The sequence below is a fragment of the Dromiciops gliroides genome, chromosome 2 (genome assembly GCF_019393635.1).
Source record: "Dromiciops gliroides isolate mDroGli1 chromosome 2, mDroGli1.pri, whole genome shotgun sequence".
Lineage (NCBI taxonomy): Eukaryota > Metazoa > Chordata > Mammalia > Microbiotheria > Microbiotheriidae > Dromiciops > Dromiciops gliroides.
This window is the reverse complement of record NC_057862.1, coordinates 48,947,352-48,965,750: the sequence shown is the minus strand read 5'-3', so window position 1 is coordinate 48,965,750 and position 18,399 is coordinate 48,947,352. Positions and strand designations below refer to the sequence as shown.

General features: G+C 50.2%; 1 protein-coding gene across 2 annotated transcripts; it reads left to right on the top strand.

The window, feature by feature from the left end:
- The first annotated feature begins 1,817 nt into the window (after positions 1–1,817).
- Positions 1,818–17,233, top strand: ULK3 (unc-51 like kinase 3). Of its 2 annotated transcripts, XM_043981598.1 has the most exons (16): positions 1,818–1,984; positions 4,175–4,315; positions 8,011–8,131; positions 8,499–8,603; positions 10,542–10,685; positions 11,613–11,695; positions 12,124–12,279; positions 12,397–12,502; positions 12,840–12,880; positions 13,217–13,319; positions 14,190–14,254; positions 14,353–14,431; positions 14,527–14,567; positions 14,859–14,906; positions 15,105–15,171; positions 15,355–17,233. In XM_043981598.1, the coding sequence occupies exons 1-16, from the start codon at positions 1,883–1,885 to the stop codon at positions 15,369–15,371; spliced, it is 1,419 nt and encodes a 472-aa protein (XP_043837533.1). In that variant the 5' UTR covers positions 1,818–1,882; the 3' UTR covers positions 15,372–17,233. The 2 variants fall into 2 exon arrangements, with proteins under 2 accessions (XP_043837533.1, XP_043837534.1); XM_043981599.1 differs by lacking the exon at positions 1,818–1,984 and having other exon boundaries at positions 4,177–4,315; positions 8,011–8,126.
- Positions 17,234–18,399: the final 1,166 nt, after the last annotated feature.

Sequence of the window (18,399 nt, the reverse complement as noted above, 5' to 3'; positions counted from 1 at the left end):
TGAAAAAGTATTATGACAAAAACAAACTGTTGACTGAAAGTACATGAATAGTACATGATATTGCACTGTGATTGCAAAAAAGCTAAAACTTGTTTGATGGGGCATTTCAGAGCAAACAGCATCCTTTTAATTGGGTAAGTAGTCATGCAAAAAACTAAAACACAACAGCAGAAAGGAAAACCCTGCCATACCTCCCCAACCTAAGCTTCTCCCATAAGGGAATGCAGCTGTTGAATTTTATTGACATTTTACTCTCTTATAAATAGGGAGATAAATGCTCCTTAAACCAGAATGTTTTGAATTTGACATTCCAGTAGTGGAATATCATTCACATGTTCTTAATTCCTATTATGAATAATGGCACATAGATATGAGTAAGCTGGTTGGGGTCAATGTCCTTGATCTTTTTCCTTTTTTTTTTTTTTTTTTTCCAGGGCAATGAGGATTAAGTGACTTGCCCAAGGTCACACAGCGAGTAAGTGTCAAGTGTCTGAGGCTGGATTTGAACTCAGGTCCTGAATCCAGGGCTGGTTTTCTATCTACTGTGCCACCTAGCTGCCCAATGTCTTTGATCTTTTCAACTAATTTTCCTTTAATCTGTTCACTCTGAGACTACCAAATACCTTAGAGCCTTCTGCAATAGAGGCCGATCCTTCCACTCACCAAGACTTCTAAGGGTGAGAGTGGAGATCGTTGGGATAGTCTTGTTCTTCGTTAGCTATTATTTAATGATGAGGAAAAGAGGTTCCACATTCACTTTAATCTTAGTTTTTGTCTACTAGAAACTACCCAAAGGACAAAAGTTTTAAAATGCAGAAATATGTCTAATGTTATATATATGTATAAAACCTATATCAGATTACCTGCTGTCTAGGGAAGGGGGGGAGGGGAGGGAGGGAGAAAAATTTGGAATTGGAAATCTTATCTAAACAAATGTTGAAAACTAAAATAATTTTTTTTAAAAATCCTCAATTAAATTTCAAATTGGAGATCCTGAAAAACCAAAGGAGCGATCAATAAAATTTGAAGTAATAAAGAAAAAAAGGGGCAGCTAGGTGGTGCAGTGGATCAAGCACTGGCTCTGGATTCAGGAGGACTTGAGTTCATACAGCCTCAGACACTTGACACTTACTAGCTGTGTGACCCTGGGCAAGTCACTTAACCCTCATTGCCCTGCCAAAAACAAACAAACAAAAAGAGAGAGAGAGAGAGAGAGAGAGAGAGAGAGAGAGAGAGAGAGAGAGAGAGAGAGAGAGAGAGAGAGGAGGGAGTGGGTAGAGGTAGGAGGTCCCCCCCCCCCCCCCCCCCACACACACACGAGGGGAACAGAAGCGCGGGCTGGAAAGCCCTCCGTGAGTCATTCCTTAAGGAAAATAGCGCTGGGCATCATCGGCAGCTTAGGGTGCAATCCTTTGTTGGGATGGAGATGGCAATGCTCATGTTATTTGATGCTTTAAATTCAGAATGAAAACGAACCAAAAAGCAGATGGCGCCGGGAGAACCGCAGAGATGGCGGGGAGGAGGGGGCTCGCTCGGTTTACAGCCAAGGGCTGAGCGGGGTCTGGGACCCAACTCCTGTAGAACACCTGCCCTCCCGGGGAGAGAAAGGGGGAGGCCCGGGGGAGAGGTCAATGGGGGGGGGGCTCAGGAAACCCGACGGGAAGAGCCGTGGCCAGGCTGCGGGGCCTCAGTTTCCCCGCCTGTAAAGGGACGGCTGGCAGCTCCGCGCGCGGACCCCGCGGCACGCCCCGGAGAACGGCTGCCTTGCACTGCTCACGGCCGGCGCTGGGGGCAGCGCGGAGCCGCGCCCGCAACCAGGAAGCGGCGGCCAGGCCTGCGCTGGCGAGCGCCGCGCACGGCCGGGGCCCGGGCCGCGACCACCATGGCGGGGTCCGGCTGGGCGCCCCCGCGCCTCGACGGCTTCATCCTCACCGAGCGGATGGGCAGCGGCACGTACGCCACGGTGTACAAGGCCTACAGCAAGGTGGGGGGCGGGCGCGCGGGGGCGGGGGGCGCGCGGGGCGGAGGGGCCCTGGAAGAGGGGGAGAGCCCAGACCTGCTCTAGGCTTCCCGGGGCCCGGTTTGGGGTACGCCTCCCCCCACCCCCCGCGCCCCAGCCATGCCGGAAAAGCCTGGCCCCCGAACAGCCCATTCCGAGAAGCGGGGCCCGATTGCGGGAGGGGTCTCGCACCTCCAGAGGGGCTCTGGAAAGGGGAGAGGGAAAGGCCGGGGAGGGCTGGGGGAGAGGCGCCCAGGCGGCCACATTTGACCCGGCCCCTTCTGCCCCCAGGACTCCGGCCCAACCCGGCCGGGCCTGGCAGCATTTCTACCTCCCAGGTGTTGTCGGTGGGGAAATGCTTGGCGGCTTTGGCCCTCATTGTCAAGTCAATTCCATTCCCCGAACCCCTGGAGCCTGTGTACGGAGGCAAAGAGAAAAAAAAAACCCTGTTCCCCCCTGCCTTCCAAGAGCTTCCATTCTCCTAGGGTGGAAAGTTCATACGGATAATAAAATACAAATAAAGGCAGATTACGGAGCGTTTTTACCAAGAGAGACCAGGGAAGGCTTCTTCTAGGAGGGGAAGCCTAAGACTCTTCTTAGCATTAATAACAACAGTAAACCATCCCTTCCAAATCCCGCTCGCCTGCCTCCTGGATTCTGGTCTGTTCTGCCGGACCTCAGAGGCGTCTTTACGGAGCTGTCCAGAGTAGAAGGCCTGGGTTCCTTCCCCCTTCTTAGGGCTGGGCTCCCCCTCCTTCGGGCTCTTCCAGAAGAAGCTTATCTAGATATCAGAGTAGGGACTCCACTGCACTGGGCTAGGCAGCCACTTCAGTGCTTGGTTCCACCGCCCAGATATATAGGCTCTATGTGACTGGGGCTGTTACCACCAGACTCCTGAGTTTGTCATTTAAAGCCCTTCCCAATCTGCCTCCAACCTAGTTTTAAAATATAATTGTTATTTATGCCCTTTCACACAATCTATATTCCAGCTGAACTGGCTTGTGTCTCCTATACACCACATTCAATATCTCCCATCTCTGAGCCTCTGCCCAGACTGCTCCCTATGCCTGCAATTCCTTCCCTCCTGATCTCTGTCTCTTAGAAATCCTCTAGACATAGCTGAGTGACCTTGGGCAAGTCATTGAACCTGTTTGCCTCAGTTTTCCGATCTGCAAAATGAGGATAATAACAGCACCCACCTCCCAGGGTTATCAAATGAGATACTATGTGTACTTAGCACAGTGCCTGACACATAGTAAGAGCTATATAAATGACAGTTATTATTATGATTAATAATGATGAATAGTAATAACAATCATAATTATTATCATTATAATTTCCAGCTTCTTTCACAAGCCCACCAAAAGCTTTTCCTTATTTTCCCAGTTGTTGGTACTCCACATATGTAAAATGATATATATAGATATATATACATATATACATATATATAGGTATATATATATGTATAGGTATATATGTGTAAATGTATAGGTATAGATATATGTGTGTATATGTATAGGTGTGTGCATGTATATGTATGTGTGTGCATATATGTGTATGTATAGGTATAGTTTCTGTGTGCATATATAGGTATGTATATTGCATGTCTATATGTGTGTGCATATGTATAGGTATGTGTGCATGTATGTGCATATATGTGTGTGTGTATATATATATATGTTTTGGTATAGAGTTTCTATTTACCTTCCTCTGTGCATGTTGTCTCCCTTCCTCCCCCTAATAGAATATAATCTGGGGGGGGCAGTGGGGGTTAAGTGACTTGCCCATGTTCACACAGCTAGTCAAGCATCTGAGGCTGGATTTGAACTCAGATCCTCCTGAATCCAGGGCCAGTATTCTATCCACTGCACCACCTAGCTGCCCCCGAACATAAATTTTTGAGGACAGGACTGATTAGTTTTTGCCTTTGTATTCTCCGGTGCTGAGCATGGTGGCTGACACATAGTAGGTACTTTAAAAATAGTAGTAACTGAACTGAGAACAAATAAGGCAAGCCGAATGGGTCATGGTTGAGGAGGTGGCTTCCTGTCTTTGAAGGCATCCCTCTCTGGCCCAGGCCATGGGATGAAGGGAAGCTGGGCAGGACTTTGTGTCCTAGGGGCTGCCCCACTAATCGTGGCAGGTTTGTCCTCATCTCCCCATCCGTCTCTCCAGAAAGATACCCGGGAGGTGGTGGCTGTCAAGTGTGTGAGCAAGAAGAGTCTGAACAAGGCGTCGGTGGAAAACCTGCTGACCGAAATCGAGATCCTCAAGGCCATCCGGCACCCACACATTGTAGAGCTGAAGGATTTCCAGGTCTGGGCATCAAGGGAGAGAGGGGAGGGAGGGAGGTGGTCATGGCCCAGGGAGGGCAAGGGTGGCTCTACCCCAGATGGCTAGGGGGCATAGGCGTATTATTATTGGAGCTGGCATCTCTGTAGTGCCCACTCTGTGCCAGGTTCTATGCTAGTGCTCAAAGTGAGATAATGGTAGGGTGCTTACCTAGCATAGTGCCTGGCACAGAGTGGCCACTATAGGGATGCCATCTATAATAATAACAACTATGATAATGATAATGATGTCCTCACAACAACCCTCTGAGGAAGGGGCAATTATTATCCTCATCTTACAGGTAAAGAAACTGAGGCAGGCAGAGGTTAAGTAATTTGCCCAGGCACAGAGTCAGTATCTAAGGCTGGATCTGAACTCAGATCTTTTCTGATTCCAGATCTAACGCTCCATGCCCCATGCTACTTCCTTGTCCCTAGTCACAGATAAAGCCCTGGATTTAGAGTAAGGAAGACCTGAATTCAAGTCTCACCTCCAATACTTCACTGTTGGTGTTAGCCTGGGCAAATCCCTGAACCTCACTGTAGCTCAGCTTTCTCATCTGCAGAATAGGGCTGATAACTGTGCCTGCCTCAGGGTTATTGGGAGGATCGAGGGAGGTAGCCTCTGTAAAGCACTTTGCTGACCTTTCAGGGCAAGACAAGTGCTTGGTTTTTGGTTTTTGGTTTTTGGTTTTTGGTTTTTTTTCTGATAAAAGTATTTTATTTTTTTCCAGTTACATGTAAAGATAGTTCTCAACTTTTGTTTATACAGGCTTTCCAATTTCAGATTTTTCTCCCTCCTTCCTCCCTCCCCTAGACAGCAGGTAATCTGATATATATATATATATGTATATATATGTATATGTATATGTATATAATAACATTAAACATATTTCTGCATTAGTCATGTTATAAGAGAAAAATCAGAGCAATGAGGAAAAACCTCAGAATAGAAAAACAACAGCACCAAAACCAAAAGGAATAGTATGGTTCAATCAGCATCTATACTCCACAGTTCTTTTTTTTTTTTTCCTGGATTTGGAGATCCTCTTCCATCATGAGTCCCCTGGAACTCTTCTGTACCATTGCATTGGTGAGAAGAATATAGTCCATCACAGTGGATCAACACTCAATGTTGATGATACTGTGTACAATGTTCTTCTGGTTCTGCTCATCTCATTCATCATTAGCCCGGTGCCTGTTCCCAGTACTTCTGATAAAGGTCTCATTTCTAAAATATATAGGGAACTAAATCAAATGTATAAGAATCCAAGTCATTCCCCAATTGAGAAATGGTCAAAGGATATGAACAGGCAGTGTTTTTTTTTTAATTTTTTGCAGGGCAATGAGGGTTAAGTGACTTGCCCAGGGTCACACAGCTAGTTAAGTGTCAAGTGTCTGAGGCTGGATTTGAACTCAGGTACTCCTGAATCCAAGGCCAGTGCTTTATCCACTGCGCCACCTAGCTGCCCCTACAGGCAGTTTTCTGATGAAGAAATCAAAGCTATCTATTCCCATATGAAAAAAATGCTCTAAATCACTAATGATTAGAGAGATGCAAATTAAAACAACTCTGGGGTACCACCTGACACCTATCAGATTGGCTAAAATGACAAAAAAGGAAAATAATAAATGTTGGAGAAGCTGTGGAAAAATTGGAACACTAATGCATTGCTGGTAGAGCTGTGAACTGATCCAACCATTCTGGAGAGCAATTTGGAACTTTGCCCAAAGGGCTATAAAGCTGTGCATACCCTGTGACCCAGCAACTTTTGGGTCTTTTTCCCAAAGAGATCATGGAAAGGAGAAAAGGACCCACATGTACAGAAATATTTATAGCTGCTCTTTATGTGGTGGCAAGGAATTGGAAATTGAGGGGTTGCTCATCAGTTGGGGAATGGCTGGACAAGTTGTGGTATAAGAATGTAATGGAATACTATTGTGCTGTAAGAAACGATGAGCAGGAGGAGTTCAGAGAAACCTGGAGGGTCTTGCATGGGCTGATGATGAGTGAGATGAGCAGAACCAGAAGAACATTGTACACAGTATCATCAACATTGTGTGTTGATCTACTGTGATGGACTATATTCTTCTCACCAATGCAATGGTACAGAAGAGTTCCAGGGGACTCATGATGGAAGAGGATCTCCAAATCCAGGGGAAAAAAAAGAACTGTGAAGTATAGATGCTAATTGAGCCATACTATTTCTTTTGTTTTTGGTGCTGTTGCTCTGGTTTTTCTCTTATAACATGACTAATGCAGAAATATGTTTAATGTTATTATATATATATATATGTATGTATACACACACACACACACACACACACACACACACACACACACATATATATAACTTATATCAGATTACCTGCTGTCTAGGGGATGGGGGAGGGAGGGGAGGGAGGGAGAAAAATCTGAAATTGGAAAGCTTGTATAAACAAAAGTTGAGAACTATCTTTACATGTAACGGGGAAAAAATAAAATACTTTATTTTTTAAAAAAAGAAAACTGCCTGTTCATATCCTTTGACCATTTCTCAATTGGGGAATGACTTGGATTCTTATAAATTTGATTTAGTTCCCTATGTATTTTAGAGATGAGGCCTTTATCAGAAGTACTGGCCATAAAAATTGTTTCCCAGCTTTCTGCCTCCCTTCTAATTTTGGATGCATTGCTTCTGTTTGTACAAAACCTTTTTAATTTAGTGTAATCAAAATCATCCATTTTGCATTTCATAATATTCTCTATCTCTTGTTTGGTCATAAACTGTTCTCCTTTCCAAAGATCTGAAAGGTAGACTATTCCTTCTTCTCCTAATTTACCTATGGTATCACCTCTTATATCTAAATCATGTATCCATTTTGACCTTATCTTAGTATGAGTTGTAAGATGTTGGTCTATGCCTAATTTCTGCCATACTATCTTCCAGTTTTCCCAGCAGTTTTTGTCAAATACTGAGTTCCTATCCCAGAAGCTGGAGTCTTTGGGTTTATCAAACAGTACATTACTAGTGTCATTTACTACTATGTCTCCTGTGCCTAGCCTGTTCCATTGATCCTCCACTCTATTTCTTAGCCAATACCAGATAGTTTTGATGACTGCGGCTTTATAGTAAAGCTCCAGATTAGGTCCAGCTAACCCACCTTTCTGTGCATTTTTTTCATTACTTCCCTTGATATTCTTGACTTTTTGTTTTTCCAGATGAATTTTGTTATTATTTTTTCTAGCTCTATAAAATAGTTTTTAGGTAGTGTGATTGGTATGGCACTGAATAAGTAAATTAATTTAGGTAGAATTGTCATTTTTACTATATTAGCTCTGCCTATCCATGAGCTATTGATCTCTTTCCAATTATTTAGATCTGATTTGATTTGTGTGAAGAGTGTTTGGTAGTTGTGTTCATAGAGTTCCTGGGTTTGTCTTGGCAAGTAGACTCCCAAGTATTTTATATTATCTACCGTTACTTTAAATGGAATTTCTCTTTCTATCTCTTGCTGCTGGACTTTGTTGGCCATGTATAGAAATGCTGATGATTTATGTGGATTTATTTTATGTCCTGCTACTTTGTGAAGTTGTTAATTGTTTCAAGTAATTTTTGAGTCGATTCTCTTGGGTTCTCTAAGGACAAGTGCTTGTTATTGTTGTTGATGCTGTTCCCATCATCCCCATGTCCTCCCCAGTGGGACAATGACAACATCTACCTCATCATGGAATTCTGTGCTGGCGGTGATCTGTCCCGCTTCATCCGGACCCGCCGCATCCTGCCTGAGAAGGTGGCTCGCATCTTCCTGCAGCAGTTGGGTAAAGGCTTTGGATGGGGTGGATGTGGGGAGGAGGGAGGAGAGGCAGTCACTGTGGGGATAACCCGAAGCAGGGCCCTTTGGACATCCCCCCGGTGCTAGTGGGGGGCAGCGAAAAACCTGTTGGGCCAGGGAGGCACAGTGGGAGATAAGAAGGGCTGGACAGGGGCATTTGAGAAGGCCTCCAGTGACAAGAAGAGAGTCCAGGAGTCAGAGAGAAGGCCGTGTTCTGGCCCTGGCTTTACTGGAGACACAAGGTCCTGTCTGGCTCCCCTCCAGGAAGCTTGGGAAGGGGGGGGACCCTAAGTCTGGCAGCACAGGGAGACCCTCTGGAACTTACCTCTTTGCCCCCACATCCTGCCCTCCAGCCAGCGCCCTTCAGTTTCTGCACGGCCGGAATATCTCTCACCTGGATCTGAAGCCCCAGAACATCCTGCTGAGCTCTCTGGAGAAGCCTCACCTCAAACTGGCCGGTGAGCTCCAAGGGGTCCCCCACCCTCCCCTCCTTTTCCCTCCCCTCACTGTAGCAGAAGATGGTCATTGACCAGAGCCTCCACCTGTGGGGAGGGGCAGCCCTGAGGAGGCACCCATCCACACACCCTCCCACCTGGGCTCCCTTGGGAACAATTGTAAGGGAGTTGATTGTCCAGGGTTGGAGTCAGGCAGGGTTAAGGGTTAGTCTGTATGGAGAACTGGGGTCATTCTCAGCCACGGAGACAATAGCTCTTCATGGCCAGTTCACTGGGATTCCTGGTCTCAGGAGACTCTGGCCAGATGGTGTGGATTGTGTATTTAATGGAGAGACCCCTGGATTGGAGTAAGAAGCTCTGGGTTTGAATCTTGGCTCTGCCCCTTCCTCCCTGTGTGGATCTTAGGAGCTGCCTTTCCTCTGTGGCCTGTGGTGTCCTGTACAGAGTGAGGCAGTTGGTTTTGAAGGCCTCTGCATTCTCTTTCTGTACAAATTCATATTCATTTCAGCCTTGACCTGGTGGAAAATCTTTCTGCCTGCATTGGGGTCATGGGACTCTGGGCCCCACCCAGCTGGGACTGTGTCCAAGCCCTGCCTGGCCTATCCTGCCCAAGGGGACTGGGTGCCCATGCCTGTGCTTGGTCAGTGATGTGGGGAAAATGAAAAGACACAGTTGTCTCCTGCCTCCCCCCACCCCCTTGGAGCTGATCCTTAACCCTGACCACAGCCTGACCCCTAACTGTGACCACAGACTGACTTTTTTTTTTAATTAATTTTTTTTTTAAAGTGAGACAATTGGGGTTAAGTGACTTGCCCAAGGTCACACAGCTAATAAGTGTTAAGTGTCTGAGGCTGGATTTGAACTCAGGTACTCCTGACTCCAGGGCCAGTGCTCTATCCACTGCACCACCTAGCTGCCCCTTTTTAATTAATTTTTTAAAAAGTATTTTAAATTCCAAACTGGCTCCCTCTGTCTCCACCCAGCACTAGAAAAAGCCACCATTTGATATGTCTGGATATACACATACATATATATGTTTCTTTTTTTTTTTTTTGGCGGGGCAATGGGGGTTAAGTGACTTGCCCAGGGTCACACAGCTAGTAAGTGTCAAGTGTCTGAGGCCAGATATAAACTCAGGTACTCCTGAATCCAGGGCCGGTGCTTTATCCACTGTACCACTTAGCTTCCCCCACAGACTGACTCCTAATTCTGGCCACAGACTGAGCCTAACCTTGGTCACAGACTGACCCCTAATCCTGGTCACAGAATGACCTCTAACCCTGGCCACAGAATGGCCCCTAACCATGGCCACAGAATTACCGTAACCCTGGCCACAGACTGAGCCTAACTCTGGTTACAGAATGACCCCTAACCCTGGCCACAGAATGACCCTAACCCTGGCCACAGAATGACCCTTAACCTTTGAGGGCCTCCCAGTCTGTTGTCAAGATAATACCTGGGGAGAACAATGAGAGGAAGGGATGGAACAGGTCCAGCGTGGACCTCATGTGTGTTTATGGAGGGACCCCAATAAATGGTTATAGAATGGAGTGGAGTGGATATGATGACTTCCAGTTCTAGAGTTACAATCCTTGAGCCTAAATCAGGAAAGGGAGAGATCCCTATGGGCTGCAGCGTCAGGGAAGTCTTCCTAGAGGTGAGATTTGAGTGGAGCCTGGAAAGAAAGAGATGACTGGGGTAGATGGAGAGGAGAAGGCATCCTTAGTGGTGGGAACAGTGGGGCAGAAGTGAGCCTGTGTGTGCAGAGAGTCAGTGGAGGGGGCTATAGCACATGATCGTGGAGTGGACAAGTAACGCCGGATCATGGAGAGCCAGCTGGGGCCCTGGGGTGGGGTGCAGTGGTTGAGCCCATGGTGTACCCCCTCCAGTCATCCATCAAGGACTGACCCTTACTCCGGCCTGGGCTTCTCCCTCACACAGACTTTGGCTTTGCCCAGCACATGTCCCCATGGGATGAGAAACACGTGCTTCGAGGTTCCCCACTCTACATGGCCCCTGAGATGGTGTGTCGGCGGCAGTATGATGCCCGGGTGGACCTCTGGTCTGTTGGCGTCATCCTATACGGTAAGGGAGCCTTCTTCCAGGTGGGGCTGGGGTGATCCAGCAGTGGCTGCTTCATCCCTCCCCTCCTTCCGTCCCCCTCCTCTCCCGTCCTCCCCACTGGCCTGTGTGTCCAGGAAAAAGAGAAGGTCTAGGGCAGTCAGGCCATAGAAGGAAAAGGAATGAATGATGGTACTGGGCAGTGGGAGCTTAGGAGGTCTGGATTGTAGTCTTGGCTCAGACTTAACTTGCTGTGTGACCCTGGGAAAGTCACTTCCCCTTGCCCAGTTTTCTAATTTGGAAAATGTGATGGGAAAAGGTCAGTTGATGGCTCAGTGCCTTTTCTTCCCAGATTCAGTGATTCTCAGCCACATGCTCAGAAAGAGCTTCCTTTTGACAGTAAGATTCCCCTCTCATCTTCCCAGTCTTTCCCAGAAAAACCTGAATCCCAAATCCATCTTAGAGAATGGAAATGAGGAAAAAGTGGATTCTCTGTTCCATGGAATATAAACACCCTGAGGGCAGGCACTGTCTCATTTTGGTGTCTGTGTCTCCAGTGCCTGGTACAGACTAGATCCTTGATCTGTGCCTGCCGTTGACCTCTGAGCCAGCTGACTTCTTGGGACATCTCAGATGCCCATCGCTTAGAGTGGTGGAGGGCACCCATTTGTTTTAACTTGCAGTTTCAGTTCCGTCTGGTCATCTGCGGGCCCAAGAAGTGAGAGCTGGGAATTCTGTGTTGGCTTGGCTGGGCCCTCAGTTTTCCCCCTCTGTGAGATGGGCTTTTTTTCTACAGTGTCCCCTCCTAATATGTGGGGAAGGGACTTAGCGAACCTCCCCCAACATCCCCTTTCTCCCTCTCCTTGGGGACCTGTAGGGCTTGTGATCCCTCCCCTTGGGGTCTAGCACTGACTGCTCCCCCACTTCCCTCTCTCTCGTCTGGTGAACCAGAGGCTCTTTTTGGCCAGCCGCCCTTCGCCTCCAAGTCCTTCACAGAGCTGGAGGAGAAGATCCGTAGCAACCGAGTCATTGAGGTAGGGCTAGGGCCCAAGTGGTGGGGCCGTGTGGGGTCCTGAGGGGTCAGCCACATGGGAACAGTGGGGGACCAGGGAGCCGGAGAGCAGGGATGACTCCTGGACTGGGAAGCCCACCTGGGTTCTTGTTCTGACTCTGCTAGGGAATGTATGTCCGGTATGTCCGGGAACTCCTCATTCCCCTCTCTCAGCCTCACTTTCCTCTTCGGTTAAGGTCCGTGTGACCTTGGACAGAGCCCTTTCACTTCCCCAGGGCCTTCCTCAGCTATAAAACGAGTGGTCGGTAACCACCCATGATCCCTGCAGGCCCTGGCCACCTCTCAGGGGTGATAGGGGCTGACAAGCTTTGCCAGGGAAGGGTCCCTTCCCCGCTGCCCCATTCCTGCTCCTCCCTCATCCCCCGCTCACTGTGATCCCCATCTCCCCAGCTTCCCACTCGGCCCCAGCTCTCCCGAAATTGCCGAGACCTGCTCCAGCGGCTCCTGGAGCGGGACCCCGACAAGCGCATCTCCTTCAAAGACTTCTTCAGTCACCCCTTTGTGGACTTGGAGCATATGCCGAGTGGACGGAGCCTGGAGCAGGCGGTGAGTAGGAGAAGGGCCCGGGCAGGGGGAGATGGGAGTGGAAGGACATGGGGAGTCTAAGGGCCCAGAGGCCCCTGACCCCACCTCCCCTGGACTTCTCCCCCTGCCCCTTGCCAGACTGCACTGGTTGTGGATGCTGTTAAGAAGGACCAAGAAGGAGATGTTGCGTCTGCCCTGTCTCTCTACCTCAAGGCTCTAGACTACTTTGTTCCAGCTTTACACTGTGAGTAGCCCCTGGGACCCAGCCCCAGCCCTTCCCCAAGGGCCCCTGTCTGTGTGGACAGCACTGAAGCAGGAGGGATCTGGGTTAGATGTAAGGAAGAACTTCCCGGACATAGAGATGATGGGAGATTGGGGGTGGCCGAGTGTTTCCTACTGGAGGGGGTGGCAGTGGGGAGAACCAAAGGATACTCTTGAGATCATTCAGGGCGGGCAGGGGGAGGCTAAAGAAGCGGCTTGCCCGACCCACATTGCTCTAGGGCTTGGGGTCTCTGGGGTCTCCTGGGGGACTGAGGGCCCCGAAGATGCCCCAGGTGACCTCACCTCCATTCCTCTCTCAGACGAAGTGGATGCCAGGCGCAAGGAGGCGATAAAGGTGAAGGTCAGTGAGAGCCCTGGGGGCAGCGAATGCCCGAGGTGCCCTGCTCCCTCCTGCTCTGCTCCCACCCTCTGTGGGAGAATGGGATTCCCTGTGCCTCAGTTTCCTCCTCTGTAACAGGGCTGACGTTCTCTAGTCTTGTCATGTTTACCCTTCCCCGGCTGGGCCTGATCATGGCTCCTGAGCCAACAAACACCTGCCCAGGGCTGGGGCGTCCAACACCTGGGTGTATGAAGGGGGGGAGAAGAAAAGAGAAAAATCCCAAGAGTCCCAAGAGAAGACAGTCTTCCTGTCCCCATCCCGCCACCGGGTCCCGTCTGACCCTTCACCTTCCTGCAGGTGGCACAGTACATGTCAAGGGCCGAGGAGCTCAAAGCCCTGGTCAGCTCCTCCAACCGGGCCCTTCTCCAGCAGGGCACCTGTGCCCGGGACCTCCTCAAAGGTACCCCCCGCCCCCCCGGGCTTGGCTTCCATCTCTAAAGCTGCCTTTCCCTCCCCACAGCTCAGGGACTGGGTTTTGTGGCTGGTCCCCTAGTGGCTGGCCTGCTTGCCCTCCTCTTCCTCATCCCATAATTCACAGCTTCCTTCAGGTGCCGCCTCATACAGGAGACCTTTCCCCCTGGTTTTACCTCTCTCCCTCTCTTGAGATAACCTTGTCTTTATTTACTTGGGCAGCAGGTCTTGTTTTTGACTCCCTGGTGCCTAGCACAATGCTTCCCACATAGGAGGTACCGAGTCACTAAGCGTCTGTTGAACTGGAACCCCATTTTGTAAGTTCAGACAGGGGGATCGACCTGCCCACCCTCTCCCGTGGGTGCCAGACTAGGGACTTGAACCCAGGCCTCTGGCTTCCTAGGCCACAACAAGCAGCCTGGTGGTTCCATGTTCCCTCAGATTCCTCAGTCCCCACAGCTGGAGTTCCCCTGATCTGTTGGAGCCAGAGTCCCTTACGTGATTGGGGAGCGCTGGTAACACAAAGCCCATACCTGCTTAAGTACTGAAGGAAGGTATGGATCAAAGTCAGAGCCTTGGCAGGCAGGGTCTGCAGGGGAAAGCTGGTGTCTAAGGACCCAAGTTCAAATCCTGCCTGCCTTGATTGGCCGTGCCTTTGAGAAAGTTCTCTGGGCTTCAGTGAAACCAGGCCTAGCACGAGATCCTCCCCAAGATCCGATCCTGAGCCAGATCTGCTTGGCTTAGATTCAGGTGGAGCTGTGGGGCTCGGCCAGCTTTCCCTGTGTTCGGGGAGGGGGCGTTGCCTCTGACTTTCCCTCTGGCCCCCTTGGTCCCCTAAACCCTGACCCTGTTGTTCCAGAGATGGCCAGAGACAAGCCACGACTCCTGGCTGCCCTGGAGGTGGCTTCAGCGGCTGTGGCCAAGGTGAGTGCCCCTGGGGATGTGGAGGCTGGCAGGGTAGGGAATGTTTCTCTGAGACGCCCCCCACCCCTGCCCACCGTGACCTCCATCCTCTCTTATAGGAGGAGGAGGGCCAGGATGATGGTGACGCCCTGGACTTGTACCAGCAGAGCCTCGGGGAGCTGTTACTGCTCCTAGCAGGTGAGTGAGTGAGACAGGACACTGCCTGCTGGGCCTTCTCCATGCCCCTCCCCTGCCCCAGGCCAGAGCCTCACCAAGCCTCCTTCTCTTTGCAGCCGAACCTCCAGGGAGGAGACGGGAGCTGTTGTACGCTGAGGTAGGTGGGCCTGGGAGCTGCCGGTCTCTTCCCTCCCTCCTTGGCTCCCTAGAAGATGCACAAACAGAAACATTGGGGGACCATTAAGTAGTAGATTGTGGGGTGCTGTCAGACATCCCTGCAGGAGGTCAGAGATGGGGGCTGAGGTGGCTTCTGTGGGAAGTTATCTGGTGAGGGCCCCCTGGCTGGGTTGGGGGACCATATGAAGTCGGGCCTCCCCTTCTCCACTCCCCCCCACCCCCCGCAGTGAGATTGTAGATGATGGGAAATGGTGTCCTCTCTCTCTGACAGATCCAGACCCTGATGGGCCGAGCAGAGTACCTGAAGGAGCAGATCAAGGTGCCGGGTGGTGGACATCCCTATATCTCTCTCTCTCATTATCTCTGTTTGCCCCCATGTTTCCCCATTTCCCAGTCTTCCTCCCTGGGTCCCTCATTGTTTCAGTTTCTTTCTCTCTCCCATCTCATTATCCCCGGCTGCCTCTGTCTACATCATCTCATTTTTCTGTCTCTCACTGTTTCTGTGTTTTCCTCCCAGATGAAGGAGACTCAATGGGAGGCTGAGTCTGTGGACAAAGATGGGCTGTCCGAGTCTGTCCGGAGCTGTGAGTACTGGCCATTTGTCACAAGCAGAGAGTGGAGGAGAGGCCTGGGGAGGGAGCCTGGGCCACCAGCCATCTCCCATCTCTCCGGTCCAGGGGGTGGAGGCCTTGGGAAGACCCTCAGAGTGACCCCTGATCCCCCAGCCCTCCTCGCTCACTCCTGGTTCTTACTTCTCTCCCATACAGCCTGTACACTGCAGTGATCTGTGGGCCGCATCCTCTGAAGGCCCTCTGGAGTCCTATCATCAGATGCCAGCCTTAAGGAGGGTGGCAGGGGCAAGGGGGCTGGGCAGATACATGCAGACCTCTGGGAAATCAGGGTACACACCATCCTGGGGAGAGTGGTCCTGGGCAGGGTTGGGGGAACTCTAGGATTCTACCTCCTACCCCGGGAGAGGGGAATTGAGGGTCCCATTTCTGACCAACAAGGTCCTTCTGTCTACTGGACTTCCTAATCTCATTCTTGTGTTCCCCCTACAATAAACTCTTAGGGCCAGGCCCCAGGGGGATTCCCTGGAAGAAGAGGGTTCTGTTCTCCACGTGTTTCACTCCAGTACCCTATGGGACTCCTTCCTCACTGGAGTCCTGACCCTGTTCTCTTCCGACATCTTGGCTAACCGTGGGTGCTTTGTTGAGTGGGCTGAGTTCCCTAAGCATAGCTGGAGGGTTTCTCTGTCACTCCCCCTCTCCCCAAACCCGGAAGGGCATTGTGTGAGCACTTCTGACCGCAGATAGATGCCCAACTGGGGATTGTCTCCCTAACACTATTCTCCTTTGATCTGGAGGTCTTTTATTATTTAGGTCATAGGAGCCTAGTTCAGGCCTAGTGGGCCGGACCATGCTCCCTGGTTGTGGCCAAACAGACCCTCCCAGGGATCAGGGAGAGTGAAACTGACCTCACTTTGATGAGCCTGGCTAAAGAGTGGGCCCGATTTGTTTTGGTTGTTGTTTCATTCTTGCTGCTTTCCTAAATGGAGTGTGGGCCCCTACAGAACACCTCATTGGGGTGCCCGTCCCTAACCTGGCCTCACCCAGCCAGCCCACTCTTCCTAGCGCTGTGCTGAATCCTCAGCCTTGGACAAACCCTTCCCTTTGGACTTTCCTGGCTGGTGCCCATGGCCATTAGCCGGAGTCAACATGCACTGAGATCCCCTTCTCAGGGTCCCCTTGGAATCAGAGCATCCTTCCCCAACAGCTAGTCTTGTTAGCTGCGTCGGAGACAATCTTGGTTTCACAAAATAATAATCCTTTAAACTTGAAACCTCACCTGTACTTACCAGAAGTCAGTTCAGTGGCAGGTATGTGGTAATAGAGAAAGGATCAGGAGGTGGCAGACTGCTTTTCAAAAATTGGATCCCATCCCGGGGAAGCAAGGGACGGGTGTGGGGAAGAGAGAGACACTCTCCTAAGCCTGGGCTGCATCACTTCCCCACACTAAATTCACTGCAAGGATAAAGAAGAGACTTTGGGGGTGCTCGGGGCTGCAGTGACTGAAGGTGGCTGTTTGTGGGGCGGGTTGGTCTCTGTCTGAATAGTTTCAGACGCAGCCCAGGCACAGGAGTCAAACCCACCCTTGACTGACTACAGGATTTCCAGCAAGGCTCTTTGGACTTCACTTTGCTCATCTGTGAAATGGGAGTGATACCCTGATAAGCTGCCCTTCTCCCCTGACAGGACCATTAAAAGGATTGAATGAGATGAAAGCACCCAGGGAATACAAAATGCTTTGCTAGTGGGAGACAGCATCGTGATCCCTTTGGGTTGGTTTAAAAACAAAACAGAACCAACCCCTGGAGAGAGTGCTGTGATAACAACTAATATTTATGTGGTGTTTGAAGGTTTCCAAAGGGCTTTATACACATTACCTTGTTCCATCCTCACAACAACCCAGTGAGGTAGGTGCTATTTATACTCCCAGTCTATAGATAAAGAAAACTGAGTTGGAGAGAGGTAGTAACTTAACCTGGGGTCACGTTGATAGTACGGATCTATGGCAGAATTGCCCTCCCATCCATGGTCTGGCTTTATTGTTTTCTCAATTAAATTATTTTCTAAATCACTGGTCCTCTTGTCCTCCTCCTGAGTTACCCCCTGGTAATAGGGGTGGGGGGGGAAACTCTTGCTTTCTTGGGGAGGGAGCAGGGCCAGGGTGACTTCTTCAGGTTGAGGGTAGAGCCCCTGCCTCCTAGGTGACTGGGAGGAGTCTGGTGACCTGGGCGGGTGGGTGAGCAGTGGGGTAGAGGAGACACAGGGGCTAAACCCTTTCCCACGATATGTTGGGGATTCTGTATCAAGTCAGCTAATACTTGCTGGTCCCTCCTAAGGAAAACAGATCGCATTTAGCTTTTAGCTGTGCCTACCCAAAGGAAGGGACCCACCAAGACAGACATACCCTCAACCCTCCCCATTTCCCTGTCTGGGGTCTGTTCCAGTTCACAGCCTGGGTGCCCTTGGTGCACACTGGTGATGCCTGGGGCTCCCTCTGCTGGCTCAGGGTCTGGAGGGAGCCATGCACAAGAATGGGACTCTCCCCCAATGCCCCTGCGCCCCATTTGTGGGTCCCCATATGTAACAGGGTAGGGATGAGAGAGAGTGACCAGGAGTAAGCCCCACGCCTTACTTAGTTCATCCCAGACCCAAACCCAGGCCAAAGGCTGTTAAAAGCTGTTTGCTTTTAGTTATGTTCTCAGGAGAGGTCACAAGTCCAGAGACAGTGCTAAGTGGGCACAGTATAAAGAACCCAGAATTTGGAGTCAGAGGACCTGGGTTCAAATCCAGGCCCTGCTACATTCTACTTTGTGACTTTGGGCAAGGTCATGGTTGGATAGAATATAGACTGGTTTGGCATTAAAGCCCAGGTAATCTGGCTTCAGTTTACCTGTCCAGGCTTATTATCTATTGATTCTCTTGATGAGCTCTATCCTCTGGCCAAATGAGACCACCTGCTTTCTCCCATATACCATGTTCTACTTACCTCTTCCTTGTCATGCATGGCAAAGGATGAATCACCACCCCCATGCTTGGAATACACTCCCTCACCTCTGCCACAGACTCCCCAGCTTCCTTCAAGGCTTGGCTCCAACACCACCTCCTACTGGGGGAGGCCTAAGGTGGAGCCCCCAAACTGATGGGGGCCCCTATGATCTTGCACATATTTTGTATTATCTGTGTACATGTTGTTTCTCTTCCCCCTCCCTCCATTCCAAGAATGTCCTAGCACGATGCCTGGCA